The sequence below is a fragment of the Thermobia domestica genome, chromosome 10 (assembly GCF_964235325.1).
Source record: "Thermobia domestica chromosome 10, izTheDome1.hap1.1, whole genome shotgun sequence".
NCBI classification, from domain to species: domain Eukaryota; kingdom Metazoa; phylum Arthropoda; class Insecta; order Zygentoma; family Lepismatidae; genus Thermobia; species Thermobia domestica.
The window spans coordinates 19,144,330-19,164,975 of record NC_137463.1 but is presented as its reverse complement, the minus strand read 5'-3'; the positions used below and the strand labels follow the sequence as shown (position 1 = coordinate 19,164,975).

At 36.4% G+C, this 20,646-nt stretch overlaps 1 protein-coding gene across 1 annotated transcript; it reads left to right on the top strand.

Annotated features, from left to right (window-relative positions):
- Positions 1-938: 938 nt before the first annotated feature.
- On the top strand, positions 939-17,339 carry Taf11 (TATA-box binding protein associated factor 11). The gene is made up of 4 exons (XM_081727838.1): positions 939-1,515; positions 5,621-5,708; positions 14,391-14,487; positions 16,873-17,339. Exons 1-4 carry the CDS (start codon positions 1,106-1,108, stop codon positions 17,004-17,006), a joined length of 729 nt encoding a protein of 242 aa, XP_081583964.1. The 5' UTR covers positions 939-1,105; the 3' UTR covers positions 17,007-17,339.
- The last annotated feature ends 3,307 nt before the right edge of the window (positions 17,340-20,646 follow it).

The following is a 20,646-nucleotide window of genomic DNA, read 5'->3' as shown; positions in this document are numbered from 1 at the left end:
AAAAGCCACAACCCTACGTTTATTATGAACTTTAAATGTTCCGAAATTGAGTAAAATTTATTTTTAAAATCAAGTTGTCGTTGTCTTGTAGCAAGTGAAAATAATTCCCGCGTATTCAAGTTATAGTTAAGGATTGTCTGTACTGTTCCGTATGACACACTGTCGTTTGTCATAATATTGTAGATTTTTTTACAATGATCCTCATTTCCGAGATGTTTATTGGTTATGGTATTTTCGGAGACTGAGCACGTTAATGTTTGCTCTGGTTTCTCGCTGTCTTCCACTGAAATTCTTCCGAGTTTGCCACCCAACACTTCTTGTACGACTCATATTGCAGCATTATCGTAAGTTTGTCAAATCAACCATTTCTGTGGTATATTTCCACTTTTATACTAATAATTTAACACTTGCTCTTTGTTCCAAATTGATGTCCTGATAAAATCAAAATCCAAACGTGGTAAGGTACATTTGGCGTTATTCCGCTTCAGCATATGCAATATATGTCCACGGAACCAGATTCCATTTTGTTCAACACAGCGGAAATTTTGGGTTAGTTTGCGATAATCGGCATAACAGTTATAACTATTTCCTTGCAGTACGGTTCTATAGTAATAAGTAGTAGCAGTAGTACGAGTACGAGTACGAGTAGTAGTTGGAACGGGGTAGAAGCCCCGCAAGGGTTGGTTGGGTTCTGTTCTCGACATGAAATAGGCATCCGGATCCGTATAGTAAAACTGCAGTGCACAATTACTTCTTCCATTGTTTGCAGTAAGTTAGCACATTGTAGCTTCGAAAAGAAGACTGTTGTCCGATTGCCGCAAACTAAAACGCAAACCTTGTATTGTGACGATTGATAACTTTATGGAATGAGGAAATGGTAAATTTTATAGATCTCATTGATTTTCATTTAAGTAGAATCATAAAAACTAGAAGCAGCCGTAATTGTTTTGTTTTGTTTACAGCGGAAGTATCGAGAGCGGAATAGGATTACATGTTGGTTAAAAATAATCATGAAAAATAAAAAGTGTGATAAATAGTGTGTATAAAATACTTTGAAAAGAGTTTTGTGTAGGTTGTGTGGTAGATAGAATAACAGTATTCAAAAATGGAAAGCTTATTTCCTCATGTGACTACACCAGATAGTGCAAGTGATAGTTCACGTACAATACAGAAAGATGATACAGAAGAATCTGAAAAATCTTTCAATGAAGATCTTCAGTTATCTCAACAAATGCCGTATTATAGAACTGAAGGAGATACAAATTCACCGGGTCGGTCTGATTCTGAGGGTTATGATGACCCAAATTCAAACCCTTTGCCCGGTTCTTACAATGAATCTACTCAAGAACAAACACAGTTAAGTCCAGGTACAGTGACAGAAGATAACATTAAGAAAGAAGAAGCAAGCGCAGAGTCAGATATTATCCTTCCAAAACCTCCAACTACTGAGAAAGAGAAGAAAAAAGAATCGAAAAGTAGAAAAGAACTGGAAGAAGAAGAGAGGGAGAAAATGCAGTGCGTAATTGTATTCTGCTGTTTATAGAAATTATCATTAGGAAAAAATGTTGTGGGTTAACTTTACAATGCCCGCTCCAGCTGTTATACTCACTCACAAAGGAAAAATTACTCTCTAATTTTAAGAAAATGGATCAAAACTCTTAACCTTAAGCTACCCTTCTTATCTCTCTCTTACCCTACTCTACCCTAACCTACGACCACGTTGCTCAGTGGTAGAGCATTCACTTCTGGTGCTTGGGTCCTTGGTTCGAACCCAGCTCGCGCCATGTGAACTTTATGGGGGACAAGCATCGTGTAGAGGATTTTCTTACGGTTCTCCCGCTTCCTTCCACTTTCCTCATTCAACCATTTCATTTTTCTCATCATCACCCACTCTTTTAGCGTCGTCGCCATAACCATGGGACGTAAAACTTCAAAGATTTCATTACATTTTCATTCTACCCTATCCTACTCTACTATATCCTTTTAAAGCGCAGTTGGAGCGTGTATTTTAAAGTTGCTCATGTTTTAAATCTGAATTCCTAAACTCCTGTGAGTTCTAATACAGGGTGTTCCCAATAAATATCGGGGTATTAAGTAATCATATCTTCTTACAATACAATACAGAAATTAAACATATCTGGGTGTGGTTTTACTATACGGATCCACAGATCGTAAAATGTACGAAAAAATTTGGAGAAGTTTTTCATTTGCCCATTTATGTTGAGAACAGAACCCAACGATCCCCTACGGGGCTTCTAACCCGTTCCTACTACTACTAATCCTTCTAGTACTACTTATACTATGGATCCGTATAGTAAAACTGCACGCATATCTCCAAAGAAACGGTAACTGAATCAGCTTTTTTTTTTATTTTGTCGTTACAAGCGTTCAGCGTATGGTGCTTTCGTAATACGACACACATCTAGTTTGTAGTCAGTTTGTTTCCAACCTGAAGCTTGGATGTTAGGTATACCAGTCTCCATTGCTGCAACAACCCTTTGTCGTAATTCAGGGAGATCGGCAAGAAGCTGTAGCACGTAAACACAATCCTTTACATACCTCTATAAAAACAAATTGCAAGGGATGAGGTTGAGATGTCTTGGGTGGCAGTGCAGAAGAGCCACTTTAATTTCACTATCACAACAGATCAATCGTTGGGAAGAAACAGCTTTCAACCTGTTCTGTACTTTATGATGAAAATGAGGTCTTATTGTCAGAAGGTCAAGTTCCAAAGTTGGTCGTCCGTTTCTAGCAAAATTCTGAATATTTTCCGGGACGAAATGGTTAATTCGCGCGGTTATGTGCTTGATAATATGTACGGGCAGCAAAAGTTGGGGAAGGTTCTAGAACACAGGTCCCCTTCATATAGGTTAGTAGCTAGGTTGGTTACTTTCTGTACCAAAGTTTGATATTTAATTCATACAGTATTGCCGAGCGAGGTTAGAGCCCCTCAGGGCACGTTGTTTTCTGTCTTTATTACCGGTAAATGGGAAGGGGGACCTGTGTTCTAGAACCTTTCCCAAAAGTTGTGTTCATTTTTCTATATAAGGGATTATAAACATGGAACTATTTCGCATAAGGTTATCGCATGGTTGGATTGTGGGAAAGTAACTAGCATTTGTATTCTGAACATGGTTGTAGGTGTAGAGAAACGCTGCAGTTGGTATCCTGATGCAAACACGAAATAATAATTTTAACAAAACGTCTAAACTTCCCTACCCTAAATTAATCCGGTCCTACTTTACCCTATTATCCCTACCTTACTCTTCTCTATTATACCCTTTTAAAGCGGTCCTAAAAATTGGTGATATTTAAATTTTCGTAGCTGTTATTTCACTTTTTGTCGAAAACCAGGCGGATGACCAACTTCGGAATAAATACATTGTCAGATATTTCTTTCCAGGATGCAGTTGAGGGTAGAACTAATGCTGGAGTTTGTCCAAATATGGCACAGAAACACTCACTTTTGGTTAATCCCTCAGTTGCAATCTCTTTCGTTACACCTTCCAAATAGTTGTGATCGGCATTCTGCTCTTGAGTCGCCTAACAGACTTGCTGCGACTCCGAATGGAACTTGCTCTGACTAGTTCCACGTTCTTATCGGATTCACACGACCTTTCGAAGACCACGATCTTCTCCTTGCATAGGCGTCCCGTATTCTTGAATGTTGTTGTCCGAGAGGGATCACATCTATATTCCACCGAAAAGCACGTTTTACTCCAATCGCTGAAATATATTTGCAAATTCGAAGACACGGATCAGAAGATGTAGCCATCTTTACAACTGTTGCCTTCATACTGCAGAGTTACGAAGTAGACCTGCAAAGTAGAAAAAAGAGGGGGAAGGTTCTAGAACACAGATCCCCCTTATAGATTAGTAGCTAGGTTGGTTCCTTTCTGTACCAAAGTTTAATATTTAATTCACATAGTATTGCCGAACGAACGGTACCGAGTGTAAGCGGGTTAGAGTTCCACAGAGCACGTTGTTTTCTGTCTTTATTTCAGCTAAATGCAAAGGGGGACCTGTGTTGTAGAATCTTGCCAAAAAGGGGCGCTTGAGTTACCGTTACTTTTATGGTATATTTCATCTGTATGGTGTATGAAAGAGAAAATATACTTAATTAGAACCCCGATGATCATTAGAAACAGCTTGTAACACAGTTCTTTTTGTAATAAGATTAATTTAGTCTTTCAGAAAACAGAGTTTGTTAGTTAATAGTTGCTATTAGTATTTAACCCACGTCCAAATATTTGTGGGGAAGACATTTCTGTTCGTTTTACCTCCCGTTATTTTGCGGAATATTTTCAATGCTAGAATTCTGTTCTCTTCTCACTTGTTCGTTGGTCGAACGAAATTACGAACCGTACATTCTCTCCCCCCATATCATTTTATTCTAAAGTGAAGTCAAATAGGCATAGCTTTCAGTAACATAGACTGAAATTTGTAGGAACAAACAGCCGTAGAGCCGAGACAGTATGGTCATGTAATCTACTTCTCAGGTCAGCTTTATACAGCACGCTACAATTGAAATCCTTACGTAGATACGAAAAGTTGCACTACGTTTAATCATGAGAACAAATTGTCGTAATAGAAATTATGGAACGAACAAATCTTTTATGCGCATACTTAGTTTTGCTAACGCACCCTCGCGCGGACTCTCTTGCTTTCCTTGTCCTGAGTGTTGTGTCCTTATGCAACACCTAGTTCAGGTTGGTGGGTGTTTTTCGCATAGTTGGAGTAAGCATGGTCTATCTGTAAAGGTACAATACACCATCTGTCGCAGAACATTTCGAAACCAGTCCTACTTTCGATGCCCTGGAAGAGGAACTAGTGAATGTAATCAAAAGTTAATCCTAGCTTTCTTCGAGGCGAGGTACCGCAGTAAGAACGGCCTATACTGTGCGGGTTGATCTTGCATAGTGATTTATGTACCGTATTCGGATCACGGCTTTTGGTGTGTGGGGTCCCTGGTTCGATTCCCGGCCAGGTAAGTTTGTGGTAGACAACATCGTGTCCGTGGGTTTTCTCGGGGTATTTCCGTTTCTCTCCACCAATTCTTCCATGATCATTCACTTACCTTAATAATTGTCTCCCTTAGCCTCAATAACATAATCGTGGGACGTTAAACTGAAAGATTTAATTTTTTCGGACTCCGGCCGTGGTTCAGAGCCACGTGAATAGTAGTTTCTGTAACCATGGTGTTGCATGAGGACAAAACACTCAAACTCAAGACAGTCATACAAGGTTTTTTACTTACCCTCACAGTTGTTGAGATAAAAGCTCCTCTTTAATGTGCACTCTCTTAATAACGGCTTCGATTCCACTTTAAATTGTAGGCCCCATCTGTAACGGCCTACAGTAATGTAAGTTCCAATCAATGAATCCAAAGTACGCTTATGTATCCATCTACTTAATCCCATATTTGTAATTTTAGAATGAGTAACGGATAATTTCGTTCCTAGTTTGTTATTGTTTATAACTGCCTAACATTAGGAGAGAAATAGAGATTTCATTAAATCAAGAGCAGGAGTTAACAGAAGTAGCTTAAGAAATACATCTGTACAATCATTTACATTCATCTTTCATATTTATTAATTTAATTTAATTAATATATTTTTAGAGTCCTTGTATCAAACTTTACTGAAGAGCAGCTGGATAGATATGAAATGTATAGAAGGTCAGCTTTCCCAAAGGCTGCTATCAAAAGGGTGAGTTCAATCTTTAATTACTAGTTAATATGATTGGATAAAAATCTGTTCATTGTAAATAAAAATTCTCATTATTTAATACAGTTTTTTGCATATGTGTTGAGGAACAGAGAAGGGTAGCCTCGAAACCATTCGCAAATTTTTCTGAACTTTTATTCTTTAGTAATCATTATTTAACAGGAAATTCGTAAACCATATCTTAACTGGCGTTTGAAATCTTCAATTAAGAAGCAGCTACAAACAATTGTGGGCTCTTATTAATTTATTGTGTTTTAAGTAGCGGGAATTTACTTTAAAATGTTGAACCCCATAAATTTGAAATACTGCACAAAATATGTATGTGCGTGTGCGTTTTGTGTAAAAGTAAATTTGTAGCTCATTTGCGTTGTAGGGTTATAGGAGTAGATTGGCAGATTTTCCCTTATGGTCAAAACAGGGGTAGTAGGAAACCTGCAGCCTTCTGTAACTGTTGTGAAAAATTAATTTTATAAGGAGTACGAAATATACAGTAAATCAAGAACATTTTACAGATGAAGAAGGTGTACATCTGTGCTTCAGCAGAGAACAGATGTACACGTGAAGACCACAGTTGAAGCTCTCAAAACGTCCATGCTACAACCTTATATCTTGATTCTGTCTCAGTAAAAGCAATCCCAGAGAAATTATTAAGTAAACAAAAAGTAAGTGAATTATAGATTTTCGTTCTTTACCTTCTTAATGTGTTATAGTGCTCTACAGTTTCATGTAAATTATTGTGATAACGGTAAAATAACTATAAAAATTAGGACTATTCAAAACTATCATGTGCAGTCTGCATGAGGAATGGGCATTGTCAATGTAACCTGCAAAACAAAAAATGAAATGAAATCTTTGAGTTTTACATCCCATGGTCATGCCGGGTAGACGAAAGGAAACGGTGATGATGAGAAATGAATGAAATGGTGGAATGAAGAAAGTGGGAGGAAACGGGAGAATCCCACAAGAAACCCACACACGGTGTTTGTCCACCACAAAGCTCACTTGGCACGAGCTGAGATCGAACCACGGACCCCATGCACCATAGGTAAACGCTCTGCCATTGAGCCACCGCGGTTCCACATGTAAATCAAAAAAGGTTCCTTACCTCCGGTGCAACCGTTTTCTTCTAGTTCTGATAAAAATCTGAACTTAGGGAGCTATACTGAATAAAAATACATTAAGAGAACGGCACAAAGTTTTATTCGATAGATTTTAATTGAATTAGAATTTTTTAGTTTCCGTGGCTTTAGTGAGTGCATTCCGCATTACACAAAGTTTGTGTTCTGTATAGATATAAAATAATGGGTGCATCACCTGTTTAGTATTATTAAAGTTCTTACTGTAATAATATACAGTTACATTTTTGTTAGAACCGTAATGGATAAATTTACTGAACTGCTGCCAAAAATTACCGTAAGATGTTGACCCAGCTGTTCAGTGCTGTATCAGATCAGCTTTAGAATTTATTACATCTTAAACACAATGTGCCATAGTAGTAAGTATTGATTTATTTGCTTTCAGTTGTAGATGTTTGTTCTCTAGCCATGTTCTTCATATTGTGTCTGTCACCTTTGTACACTTACTTCGCTAACTTCATTTTTGAAAATCCTTCAAGCACTCTTTATGGGATTAACTTCTTGTCTGTTTTCTGGCCAGTCCAGCAACGGAATTGCATTATGATAAATGAAGGAATACCATTTATAACAGAATTCCATGTTGTACCTGATCACAATTAAAACGTGTGATTGTTCTGCAGGAAAATGCATGTTTACAAAAGAAAGGAGAAATAAACTCATTTGTGAATTCAAATACTGTTGTATCTGCAGTATTACTCTCTCCTCCTCACAGTTCTACCCACATGAAAAATTGTACCCATTCCCTGGAGAATATTATCCTACACATTAGAACTTGGGTTTATGTACTTCCGTGTTTTCTTGACACGATGGGGCAAAACCTAGATCAATAATAATAATAATAATAAAAACTGTTGCTCATAATTTCAATAGTTGATTCATTAGGAAAGGCGATTTAGAAGGATTTGTTATGTTGTACTCGGACGCTAAAATATATATTTTGTTGTATATTTGTATACCAGTATATAAGACATTCCGAGTAGTAAGAACGAACTCAACAAAATTTACGTGCAATCTAATCGCTTGGAAATTACATTTGAGTTGCCCGAGTAGTAATACCAAACAGCATTGTGGCATCCAGTTCTCATACCTACATGTATAGTTCATTGAAGTCATTCGTCTCTTCAAAAAGCTTTAAAGTAAATAAATGTTATTTTGACTGTTTAGTGTATATTAGTGTATATTAGTGTATAGTGTTATTTTGACTGTTTAGTCAGAAGCCTTTATTGAGTTCGGCCTTATTACTCGGAACACTTCATACTTTTGTGCTTGTCAAATGTCGCTGTAAAGACTCATTAATATTCCAGGCTTGTGAAGACTTACCCATGAAGTACATTTCATGTTCTGTTGCAGCTAATTTTAGAAATTTCTAGATTTAACAGATTCGAAAGACCAGTTCCCTGACACATCTCTGAAATGTATTTGTGCTTATTCGACATGCTGATTCTTTTAAAATTCCCTTCATGTCATTATGTTTAGATTTTAGCTTACAATCAATGGTTCTTGACGTGGTTAGGTTTTATGCAATTGCCTAGAGTTTTTATCATTTTTTGGAACGTAATCTTTTTCATAATCTTTCATATTGAGGTGATACTTTAATTATTTGTATAGTGTTAGTAAGTCCACAAACCTTCGCCATAACCTCTGTTTCCCTCTGTCCTTTAACAGGGTGACTACTGATACTGAAAATACTGGAATTTAATTTAATACTGGAAATATACTTGGAATTTTGATCCACATACTAAAAAAATCATGAAACTGGTAATTTGTCTTTTTTGTAATTGTGTCAATAGTCTTAAAAACAATTTTGTATCCATTGAGATTGTAACTTTTTCCAAAGCATGAGTTGTATACATTTTGTAATTAGACATTTAAAGCAATGGGTGGAGTGAAAGGCTGTGAGGGGAGTTGGGAAGCCCTTTAAAAAAAATGTAAAAAGATCAATGCATTTCAATAAAATCAATGTTAACTAAATTTATTGAAAATATTCTTTTGATGATAAAACAGTTACAAACTTGAAATCATCAAGAGTGTAATTATTCCTAAAGAACTTTAAACATCATTGAATTAGGTACAGGAATTTTTGCTGATAGTTGTATTGAATATACTGGAAATATACTGGAATTTTGAAAATGAAACTCAGTAAACACCCTGTTAGTCTAGTTTTACTAATTTCTTTGTAGAATATTGTGCAAATATCAAAAACAAAGAAAACTATCGACTATTTGTAAGTACAACAGAAGCAGTATTTACACTTGGTGTCTTCTTCTAGTTGCTTAGCTGAGTGTGTGCAAAATAGAAGAAAAATACGTAACATAAAATCCAACACTATGTAAAATCTGTTGGAAACCTTGCTAAGTAAATGAGTGACCTCATGTCCTACAAACCTTTTCCTGTATGAAGATGCGATTTAGCTCTCCCATATGACAGTGAATCCAGAAAAATGTTCTGCAATGTGGGAGGAATTACGAAAATCCTAAAGATTCTTAATTTAAAGACAAACCAATGAAGATTTGTGGAAGATGCAATTTTTATAAAGGATTTTATAAAAGTTCATTTGTAACAGTTGTGGGATATATATTAAGAAAAAGATGCAGTGAAACTAAACTATTTTGAACGACTAACTTCATGAATGAACAAAATTTATCAAGGGCGGCGCACCTCAAATTTTGAATAGGAAAGGATTGAGTGCAGGCGTACACCCAGAAATTTTTGATAGGATATCCAAATCATGTGTACCCTGGGAGTATGCCCCTGTTGCAAACAAAACACAAGTATATTATTTAAAAAATGTATGAAGTTTTGGAGAAGTTAGATTAAAAAAAAAAAAAAAAGTATTTCTTTATTTTAAAGGGGGTTGGCTACTATAAAAAGTTTGATCCCAAATTCCGGAATTTACTTCTGAGGAGAGATTTAACATTTTAAATAACAAGATGTTCAGTGATATATCGTTTTAGAAGTCTTAGCAAAGGACTCATTTTGATATCACGTTTTGTTTAGTAGGTTACAGTTACATATATCCAAAATGGCGGTCATAAAATTAGTTTTTTTTTTTTTTTTTTTTTTTTTTTTAATAATTCTCTTAATCGGAGCAATGTTTCTCCACACTTACATTTCACTTCGTATATACCATAAAGCGAGTTGGTGTAAGCAAAATTATCTTTGTATGAAGTAAGAGATTTGCTTGTTACTTATTATTTCACTTCACGTACACCACAAACTTTTATTGACAGCAACTCGCTTTGTGGTGTATATACAGTGAAATGTTAGTCTTGAAATTCGTATGTTGGTTATGACTAAACTAAAAATAATATTGGCACAAAGCGAAAGAACATATTAGGAACTATTTAAGAATTGCAATGCTATTATGTAATCTTATCGATGTACGTGAACTTTTCGAAACAGTTTTCGGGATGCAGAGGTCTTTACTAATCGATAGAAGTGTATTCAAAGCTTTCTATATAAAGACTGAAATTCCGAAGTTGAATACGAAGAAAGGGATATTTGGATAACGACTGGGATAACATGATAATAAATATACATACAGAAGATAAAAATCGTGAAGTTAGAAAGCTTTCAAAGGTTACTACAAAGAACAAACGCTCATGCAGCTATTAAAGGCGACCACAGTTGGATAAATTTTTACTGTGCAGGACGTTTGGGCGCAAAGTCGTATACCTAAATAGGTTAATCTACTTAAATGGATTATAATGTATTTCAGAACTAGAACCCGGATTTTTACGCACTAAAAGTCTTGAAAATAGGTACTATCACATAAATTCTATGAGAAAATAACTGCACAACTTAAAATTTAAAAAATATGAAATTTGACCCGAGTTCTTTTTTTAAAAAAGCCATTTTCAAAAACACTAAATTTCGTTACGTTATAGTATGTCCTATGATAAACAGTTACTGAAAGTTTCAGTTGCATTATATGCGTAGTTTAGTTCTAGTAAATTTTTGTATAATGTAGAGAAAGAGAAATACGGGTCTAATTATTTTGTTTCTTGAATATATCCGAATTTCAGGAAAATCGGAAACCTTGACACGCAGATTTTTTTTCTTCAGTATGAATCTGTATTGGGCTAAAACAGACAGACATCCTATGACACACCAAAATAAATTTCTGAGAAAGTTACCTTTATATCTCTAATGCAAAGGAATAGGCATTTTTGATATTCGTAACTTCATAGCTATTCATAACATTGTATCATTGCTTATTACTATGTATTTGTAACAGACATAATTGGAAAAGAAACAACAATTAAACAAAAAGTTATCAGTGAAATCTAATTGAATAATTTATTTTGTTTTATGTTACTTTACCATGACCTTATAATTGCATGACGAAATTATGGGCCAAATCCCGCAAGTTCTTTATTTTGTTGTAAAATTATTTGTGAATATTTTTCGAATTTCCAATGCCTATTTTCATATTTTAGTGCCTAAACACCCGGGCTTTAGTTATGAAATACATTATAACAAATGTGGGTAGGTAGGTTTTGGATAAGGTTTTGTACCCAACGTCTCGCCACCAAATGTCATGGACCCAATTTTACATTGCTGTTTTTATACTAATTTAAAGACTGAATCCAGTGGAATTATTTTTAACCACGTCCGTTCGTGAGGTCAAGAGAAAAATCGCCTCAAAGTTGGGATATTTATATTTCAGTTTTAAGGTCTTTTTTCTCATTACTCCATAGGCGGATGTGGTTAAAGGTTGTTTCATTGAATTCAACATTCCAAAATAAGTATAAAAAGGGCAATCAAAAATTTATTCAAGCGTTAGCACTTTTTCCATTGGCTTGAGCAGTAGTTATATATATATAGGGGTTAGACAAAAAAAATCTAAAACTTTTGCAAAAGTGTGAAAATGATACTTAGTATGGTGTGGGGCCTCCTTTTGCGTCCAAAACAGCTATGATCCGACGTGGAATGGACGTATACAGCTCCTGAATCGTGATGTGTGGAATTTTGTACCATTGTTCCTCCAAAACATGCTCCAGTTCCTTAAGGGATGCTGGTGGAGGGTAATGAGACCGAACACGCCTTTCTAACTCAGACCACAATGGCTCAATGATGTTCAGATCTGGTGATTGTGGGACCCAGGGGAGGTGTGATAGCTCATGGTCATGCTCCTCAAACTATGATTTTACCTTTTTTGCAGCGTGACAGGGTGCCAAATCATCTTGGTAGATGCCATCACCATCAGGGAACAATATTTGGGCCATGGGTAGAACCTGGTCTCCCAAAATGGCCTCGTACGCCTTAGCATTCATCATTCCATGTAGAGCTATGATGGGACCTGCAGAAAACCACGATATCACTGCCCATACTGTAACAGAACCACCCCCATGCTCTACAGTTGGGAGCAGACAGTCTGTATCATAGGCCTGCGACGATGTTCTCCATACGTAAACACGACCGGTTGTTGGAAACAAGGTGCAAGTCGATTCATCGGACCACATTACGTGTTTTCACTACTCATTATTCCACGCCTTGTGTTCCTTGCACCACTGGATACGCCTCTTTGCATTTACTGCTGTGACCAGGGGTTTGGCGATAGCGGCCCTGCCATGAATTTTCATTTTATGAAGTTCCCGTCGCACTGTTTTCGATGAATCCGGGTTCTGTAGGCCGGAATTGAGTTCAGACGTAATTTTCATTGTAGTGGTCTTCTTTTTAGCTGCAACAATCCGTTTTAATGTCCTCCGGTCCCTATCTGACAGGATTGTCTTTCGACCACTGTTGTGCTTTGCAGACATCATTTGCCCATGAATTGTGTATGCCTTCGTGACATTGGACACAGTGCCTTTCAATACCCCCACAATATTCGCCACTGTTGCCACTGAAGCTCCAACGATCATGCCTCTTTGGAAGTCTGTCAGGTCGCCCATTTTACCGCATCACTTTCACACCACGACACTCACAGGTGAACTGGTTACTGCTGACGGAAGAGGAAGGTCCACATGACACATTGAAAGCAAAAAACGATCGGCAACCGCAACAGGTGTTGTACAGTGGAGGACCAAACTTATGTGTCCTGTATGAAGTGTTTTTAGATTTTTTTTTTTTGTGTCCACGCCCTATATATATATATATATATATATATATATATATATATATATACTTATACAAAATAAGTGTGATTGGAGTACTTTTAGAATAGGGTTTCTAGTATTACTTTATCGTATAATTTTAATAAGCAAAGGCACAACGGATACTTTTAAATAATTTACATAAAGTAACCATAACAATACTAGTACTAGAAATAATTATTCCAATATATTTAATATATGTACCTTTCTCTTCCTGAAAACTAGTCTGGTACACTGAATTATTCGGATTGAAAACACAATAATACAAACAACCATAAAATTGAAACGTATGTGCACAGTTTATTGAAATTGATATTATAGCACACTAAGTTATTCAGATTGAAAACAAGAAAAGCAAAATTATAAATTGAACACTTTATATGCAGTTTATATGATTTTTTTTTTTTTTTTTCGGTGGTGACAAATACTTTCTGTAGATACCTTTTGAAAAGTAGCAAATCAGTTATTAATAACAAATTTACTTATAATGGTTCATTCAAGACGTATGTCTTCTAATCTTTTTGGCACATATGCACATTCTAATTTCGTAGTTGACTACCTTTTGTTAATGAGCTACAAGTGCTTCTCTTGGAGCAAAAGATGTTTTGAGAAAATCTTAAGGGAATTCATATCTCACAACCTCCTCTATCTTTCGACAAGCTGTCAGGTGCCAATAGATGACAATTGAGATGGTTAGCTTTAACCTTGTAAATTTTCCGGAATTACTAAAGCTCCACATTGATGAAAGGAGCCGATATAGCTATGGTTTTACCAAAACAGACAGAGTAAACAAATACGTACAACCATTTCCTGAATTCCTGTATGTGATTTTCCTTATTCACATCTTCCTTCACCACCGTCAGGGGTAGTGTTCTGGCCATTGACCTCCAAGAACAAATCGTGCGAATTTATGCCTCTCTGTCTCCAGTAACAAATGCAGAACATTTGGCTCTCATATGGGAATACGAAAGAGTTAAGAAAAATAACGAAACGTGTTTTGCGTGGCCAAGATACGCAGGTAAATTTATCATTATCATCATAGGATAAACATTGCTTCAATGCGGTCAACTTCCAAGATAGACAGGTGGCCAACTTACAGAATAATAAGTAACGAATGTCTTATGGAAAATGCAGGTACAAGACGAACCAGGCCAAGTTGACAGGTTATAAATATATATATATATATATATATCCCATTTTGGGGTCATTTTTCTCATGACCCCGTATGCAGATATGGTTAGAAGTTGTTTCATTGAATTCAGCGTTCCAAAATCAGTATAAATGTTATTGAATTTCTGATAGTTTAGAAATCTATTAGCTTATTGAAAATATTGTACATACGTACATGTTATAATGTCAAATGGTATCCATGAAAAAAAAAAAATGTGTAGTTATTTAATGTAATGTTAATGCGCAGTCTTTTGAATTTTCAGTTAATGCAGACTATAACTGGTTGTTCCGTGTCGCAGAATGTAGTTATCGCAATGTCAGGAATAGCTAAAGTGTTTGTAGGGGAAGTTGTGGAGGAAGGTAAGTGAATGACTTACGTAAGATAAAATTACAAACATTTTACGATTTAACATCTTATAATACAGATATATCAGTCAAGAGACTAACTGATATTAACAGAACACATTTTAATGTGTTCATGCATTCTACTGCAGTTAAATTATTAGATTTTACAAGCTAGAGGATTGTGAATGACTTACTTTTAATGGAATGTAGAGTAGCAGTTAATATTTTTTTTTTTAACCATTTAACCACTTTAAAATTTTTATTACATTTATATTTATCTTATCTCATTCATAGAAGGCATGTTGATAGTGATAGTTCATCTGAACTTTCATATATAGAAGATCGTTTCAGATTCATTGTAACGAATTTGATGCTCTCACCAACGTAAGAAATAGTACGATGCCACCAGTGATTGTGATTGGTGTTCAAAATTGTTTGCTAACTATCGAGCTGCATCTCAGTTTTCACTGAAGGACAGTTTGATCTAGTCTTTTCCAAAGCCCATAACAATCTTTCCAAAGACTGTCGAGTGTACGCGGCTATCGTCGACCCAACTCATGTTTGAACAACATAAACTTAAATAATCTATGGGGGATGCAACAGAGGATTTCACAAGAACTGTAAAAGGCTTGGATTATCGTTCCATCTGCGTCACCGTTGATTTCGACGTATGATTGGACATTTTGTCCTGATAAATGACACCACTAAATTGTCGCTGTTATATACGAAGGGAATATCATGGCGGTATAGTGCCTCCAAAATGTTCATCTGTAATAAGCTGCATTGATCTAGCCTTTTTGTCATATAAAGTAGTAAACCATCAACAGCCTTAAAACCTCGTAGAAAACTTTCCACACATTCATGCACTCAGTCAGAATGACCACTGGAATCTGAGAAACGATGGAAGACGGCCCCCTTTTTATCACATTCCGACAGATACAGGCATGCCTCTTCCATAGTCACTAGAAAATTCTTCCTGCAAGGGAGTGGCGTTCGTACAACTATCGACTGTACACCTTCCTCTCTATGATGTGTGAGGGACGGAGCATATTCCGCCGCACTATGTTGTGCGAGTTTTGGTCGTGGCTGAACGTTGTACTACCCTGGGTTCTCATGTCGCACTAAGGAATGCACCTTTTGGACCACATTGAGGATACACCTAGACGTTGATCCGTTCTTTGATACACGGAAAAAAATTGTCACGAAGTGTTTATACTCATTTGGCTGTAACTATAAGCATTATCGAAAAAGGCACACATCACTTTCAAATTATTGTAATTTTTGGAGTCATATGATCTGTTTCCTCACACACTCGCCAAAAAAGAAGTCCTCCATGTAAGTCAACACCTAACACTTTCGAGCTACCCACAATTATTTATCGTGTGTGTGTTCAGCCGTGCTGCTAACTAGCGATTGAATTCGTTATCATAACCCTGAAACGACCTTTGATACTTGTACTAAACAGTGTGTCTCCTTGTTGTTTGCTTCTTTCCCCAAATTGGAATATTTGCAGATGCAACTTTTCATTATCGTTGTTAAAAGATATTCCATTGGTGGATAAGTGTGAAAGACCTCTTAAAGACAAAAATGCCTTCCTCAATCCTGATTATGTGAGGCGTTCTGAGTAGTAAGGGCGAACTCAACGTCAGGTTGTTTTGACCCGAAGTAATAATAACTAATTGATAAGGAGCGTTTGTTGAGTTCCCTCTTACTACCAGGAATGACTCATTTGTAGTAAGACAAGTGTTAATATTATTGTTGTGGAGAGGATAGCTATCACTTTAAATATTTATCATCAAGTAACACAAACAGATACATACGTACATATACAGGGTGTCTCAAAAGTCCCCTGATATAGTGTAACTGTTATTATCAGAGTTACAACAAAATGTAAGAGGAGAAACCGTCTCCAAATATGGTGATTTCAATCTAAAGTGAAGGAATTTTTTTAAGTCGGAGAGGCCGTTTGGGCTGAACACTTTTTATGCGCCCAATGTTAAATAAAAATGCAACATTGCCATTTACGTGGACCCACAACATAAAGTGGTTGGGTACATATTTGAATTGGAGACTGGACATCGACAGGTCAGCGTAAAAGACAGTAACTTCATTCACATATGTTGTGGGTTTAGGTAAATGGCAACGTTGCATTTTCATTTAACGTTGGGCTCATAAAGAGTGTACAGCCCAGAGGTCTCGTTCAATTTAAAAAATTCCTTCACTTTAGATTGAAAATATCATATTTGGAGACGGTTTCCCCTCTTGCATTTTGTTGTAATTCTGATAATAACAGAGTTACTCTATGTCAGGGAGACTTTTGAGACATCCGATATATATGTATTACATTAATTTAATTATAGTAAGTTTTTTTTCATTAATTCATTGTTTTATTTTTTAAAGCTTTGGACGTAATGGAAAGGCAGCAGGAAACAGGCCCTCTCCAGCCGAAACATTTAAGAGAAGCTGTAAGGAAACTACGTTTGCAGGGGAAAATTCCCAATTGTAGGGCAAAGAGGCCTATGTTCCGTTTATGAAATAACTCAGTGTAGTTTGTGGAAGACACGTTTGTAAATATATTTTTGTATACTTGGGTCGAAGCAAAAGGCTGTAAGTGCTGTAGTTGTGAAGTGCAACAAGAAGTCAGTGATGATTGGTGATCTGAAAGGCAGAAATGCAAAGTAAATCATAAAAATTACTGAATCATACAAGTTAATTATGGTGATGCAACTTCGTATTCGTAGATCATAGACCAATATTTTGTGTTTAAAAATACCATTTTTATTCTCAGAAATGCGTTTTGATTACATAATTTTGGAATTCATATTTTTGTAAAAATGTGTATAATAAATGTTTTTGACCAATTAAAATCTGTTTTCTGTGTTAATATAACGATATTTATACAACTGTAATTTACATGTTTAGCTTTGTTTAACCATAAAGCTACTGGACTGAGTTCTGTTAAGGGATTTGGATGAGAAATAAGGAGTTGGACGGAAAATGCTTAAAAAGTAATAAGCAACAACAAAACAGTTGAGTAAGTTGGATAGTTATTCTTTATAGGTCTCGACATATTAGTAGAAAGACACACAGATATTATATTGATTTTGTTCCAAATACAACAGGATATTCGAGTCTAAAGCCGTATTATTGTGAATGTGCACATGGGAATCGAGGAGTTTGATGTTGTTAATATGTCACTGCAAATATTTATTACCTTCCACGTGCTCGATACTTTGCTAAGATTGTTCAGCCTACAGAGATTTTAGGCAAATTGTGTGTTTGCCGGTCTTGTCACTCCAGTAGTAAACGCAAATAGTGATGAAGATTGAAGGTTCTACATACCGCGTCATATTCATATTTTATTTCATCCTCGTAACTTAAGCCCTTGTCAAGATATGAACAATTTTTGATTTTCGAATTTTCAACTATAACTTTGAAATTCGAAAGAATTTGAAGTTGATTTTCTGGCCAAAGTTATTCTTTGGATATGAGGTACCTGTGGTATAAATATCACAGCAATCCGTGTAAAGGCAATTTTCACCGCCTAATTTAGCTATACCCTTTAAATTTAATGTTCCCACTGCAATTAGGTTGGTGCAAATGAAAACGACAAACGAGAAAACCCACAAGCATGGTGGTTGTCCACCATAAAGTCCACGGCGCGAGCTGGGATCGAACCAGGGACCCTAAGCACCAAAGGTGAACGCTCTACCACTGAGCCACTGCGCCCCCAAATGATACTTTTATTCAATGAGGATGCTTAGTGTTATTTTTTAAAAGCTAAAATATTGTTTCATATAGTCATGCGTGAGCTCATGTCATGATGATTGATGAGTGGAAATTAAGGTGAAATAAAAGGTAATTGCGAAGGAAAATAGTGTTCTTACATTAAATTTTTATTCACCGATTTTATCCCGCTTTACGCATATTTTTTATGACGAAATTACGAATTCTATTTACCACAAAATCGTGTCTCTATTCATTACTCTTTATCACCGTCTTCTTTAACCTAACTGGCATATACGTGGGACGTAAAACTCAAAGATTTTATTTTTTTTCCTTTACACATTTTTCTGGATCGAATATCAATTGAGTTTCTTATATAGTAAGGAAAGAAGGAAACAACCTTTTTTCACAGCATATTCTCTATAGGTACGAATTCTATTACGCACAGTGAAAAAGTGACTGGACCGCGGCTCGAACCCGGGACCAGCATATCTTTCCGATATGTTAACCACTATGCCACCCAATCTCTCACTCTCGAGGTTGGTGCTCATATCTCAGACCATGTGGGTTGTCCACAGACCCCTGCTGTGTTTGGACAATCCTATGCGTAGAGTAATAATATAGTATAAGAGGTTTCAGCTGCTCTTCCCGCTGAAACTGTGGAGACTGGCGCCGTCACTCAAGGAAGTTGGGTACTATGAACTACTAAAAGCAAGAACGAATCAAATCATTCAGAGCGCATAAGTCTGATAGAATCAGTAACGTAGCGTGGAGTTTTGAAATGGATAGGCTGAAATTAGATTCGTAGCTAGAGGGTGGCTAGGAGGGGTCCAGTTCCCTGAAACTTGCAATTGTTTGTTGTATGTATATATGAATGTAAAGTGAATCCAAGTTGCCCCCCAAAGAAACTATCCCGCTCTTATCTAAGCGATTACGTCTTACTGTTCTGACTACGGACCTGGCTGTAATGCTTAACAGAAAAGTGCTAATTCATACAAAATGTTTTTCATACAACGCAGGAAAAAGTATGAGTTGTTCTGCTTCATATTTCCCTAACATATATGGTTTCCTTACATATGAGATACTCGCATATTACACATACACTGTATTACTATTTCAAAGAAACAAATAAAAACGGATATAGAGCTATCTTAATTTTAAATTCCCCAAATCATAGACACAAACTTAACCACTTCATCCACAACATCATATATCAGCATACTAATGTGCTGCAGCTCACAGTCAATTGATGATTTTTACAGAAAAAGCTATTTTTAGATTGAAAGTAGTACAAAAAAAAAAAAAAAAAAAAAGGAACTATACCTCATCTGAGGCCTCATTCAGTATCAATCTTCGCAAAACTTGCGGGTCGCAACACAAAGCAAAAAATACAACAAGCAATTATAACTGCTATATCAATTATTGCCAACTAAAATGCAAATTTTACGCTGCGATAATGCAAACCGGTACGCAATAAGGTCCCTGATGTATTAGTACTATTCAAAAGATTTTTATTGTCTTTTTCTTTCTTTGTCAGAACTTGTGACTGAATGCGAGCTCCTAAATTTTTCATAGTCTCTCTGTTTTATACTTTCTTACAAGACCGCGTCCTGTCGCTTTTGTTTCCCCAAACACCCGAAAGGCTAGCCTTTCGTCAGCATTCGTCCACTTTCGGTACATCGTGTTGAATTTGTGTATTGCTCATGGTTTTCGTCTGCTGAGGGTGACGGGAAAACGATTGGCACCGCCCCATTCTCAAGATTACATGAGAAAGGCGGAAGGCTAGCGGCCCATAGCCTACAATGCGTTCTTGCAGAAGCTTCCAACTATTCTCGCGTAATGTTTAAACAGTGCATCATAAAATAAATCCATTTTAATCAAATAAATTGTGTCAATGTCCAAAAGCAACATTTCAGGCTGATGTATAAATAAATGGATAGGCTAATCCTTATAGCCTTAATGGACACTACGTCCTAGGATAGAATTAGCCAATGATACACTTAGCTACTGCCAGTAGCAGACGATCAGTTACTTACAACTCTAGCCGGTAGTGTCGCTGAGTCACTTTTGTTGCATTGTGGGAAATTTTAATTTCCATTAGGAATATAGGGAGTGGTTCTTCAGGGTAATCAGTGACCTTATGTCTATATACCAAGCACCTTACGGTTGAGATTTCATATATACTAATGAAAGGAGGAAACAACCGATTTTTTACATACCATATCCTTTATAGGTGCGAATTCTATAAAAAACAGAGTGAAAGAGAGACTGATTGGACTAGGACTCGAACCCGGAACCTCCGGCAACCGTGCCAATGCGCAAAGCACTATGCATCATTTGTGTTATAGACTTCGCACCTATAGAGGATTCTGGTGTGTAAAAAATTGGTTGTTTCCTCCTTTCATTAGTATATGTGAAATCTCAAGCGTCATAAGGTGCTCGGAATAT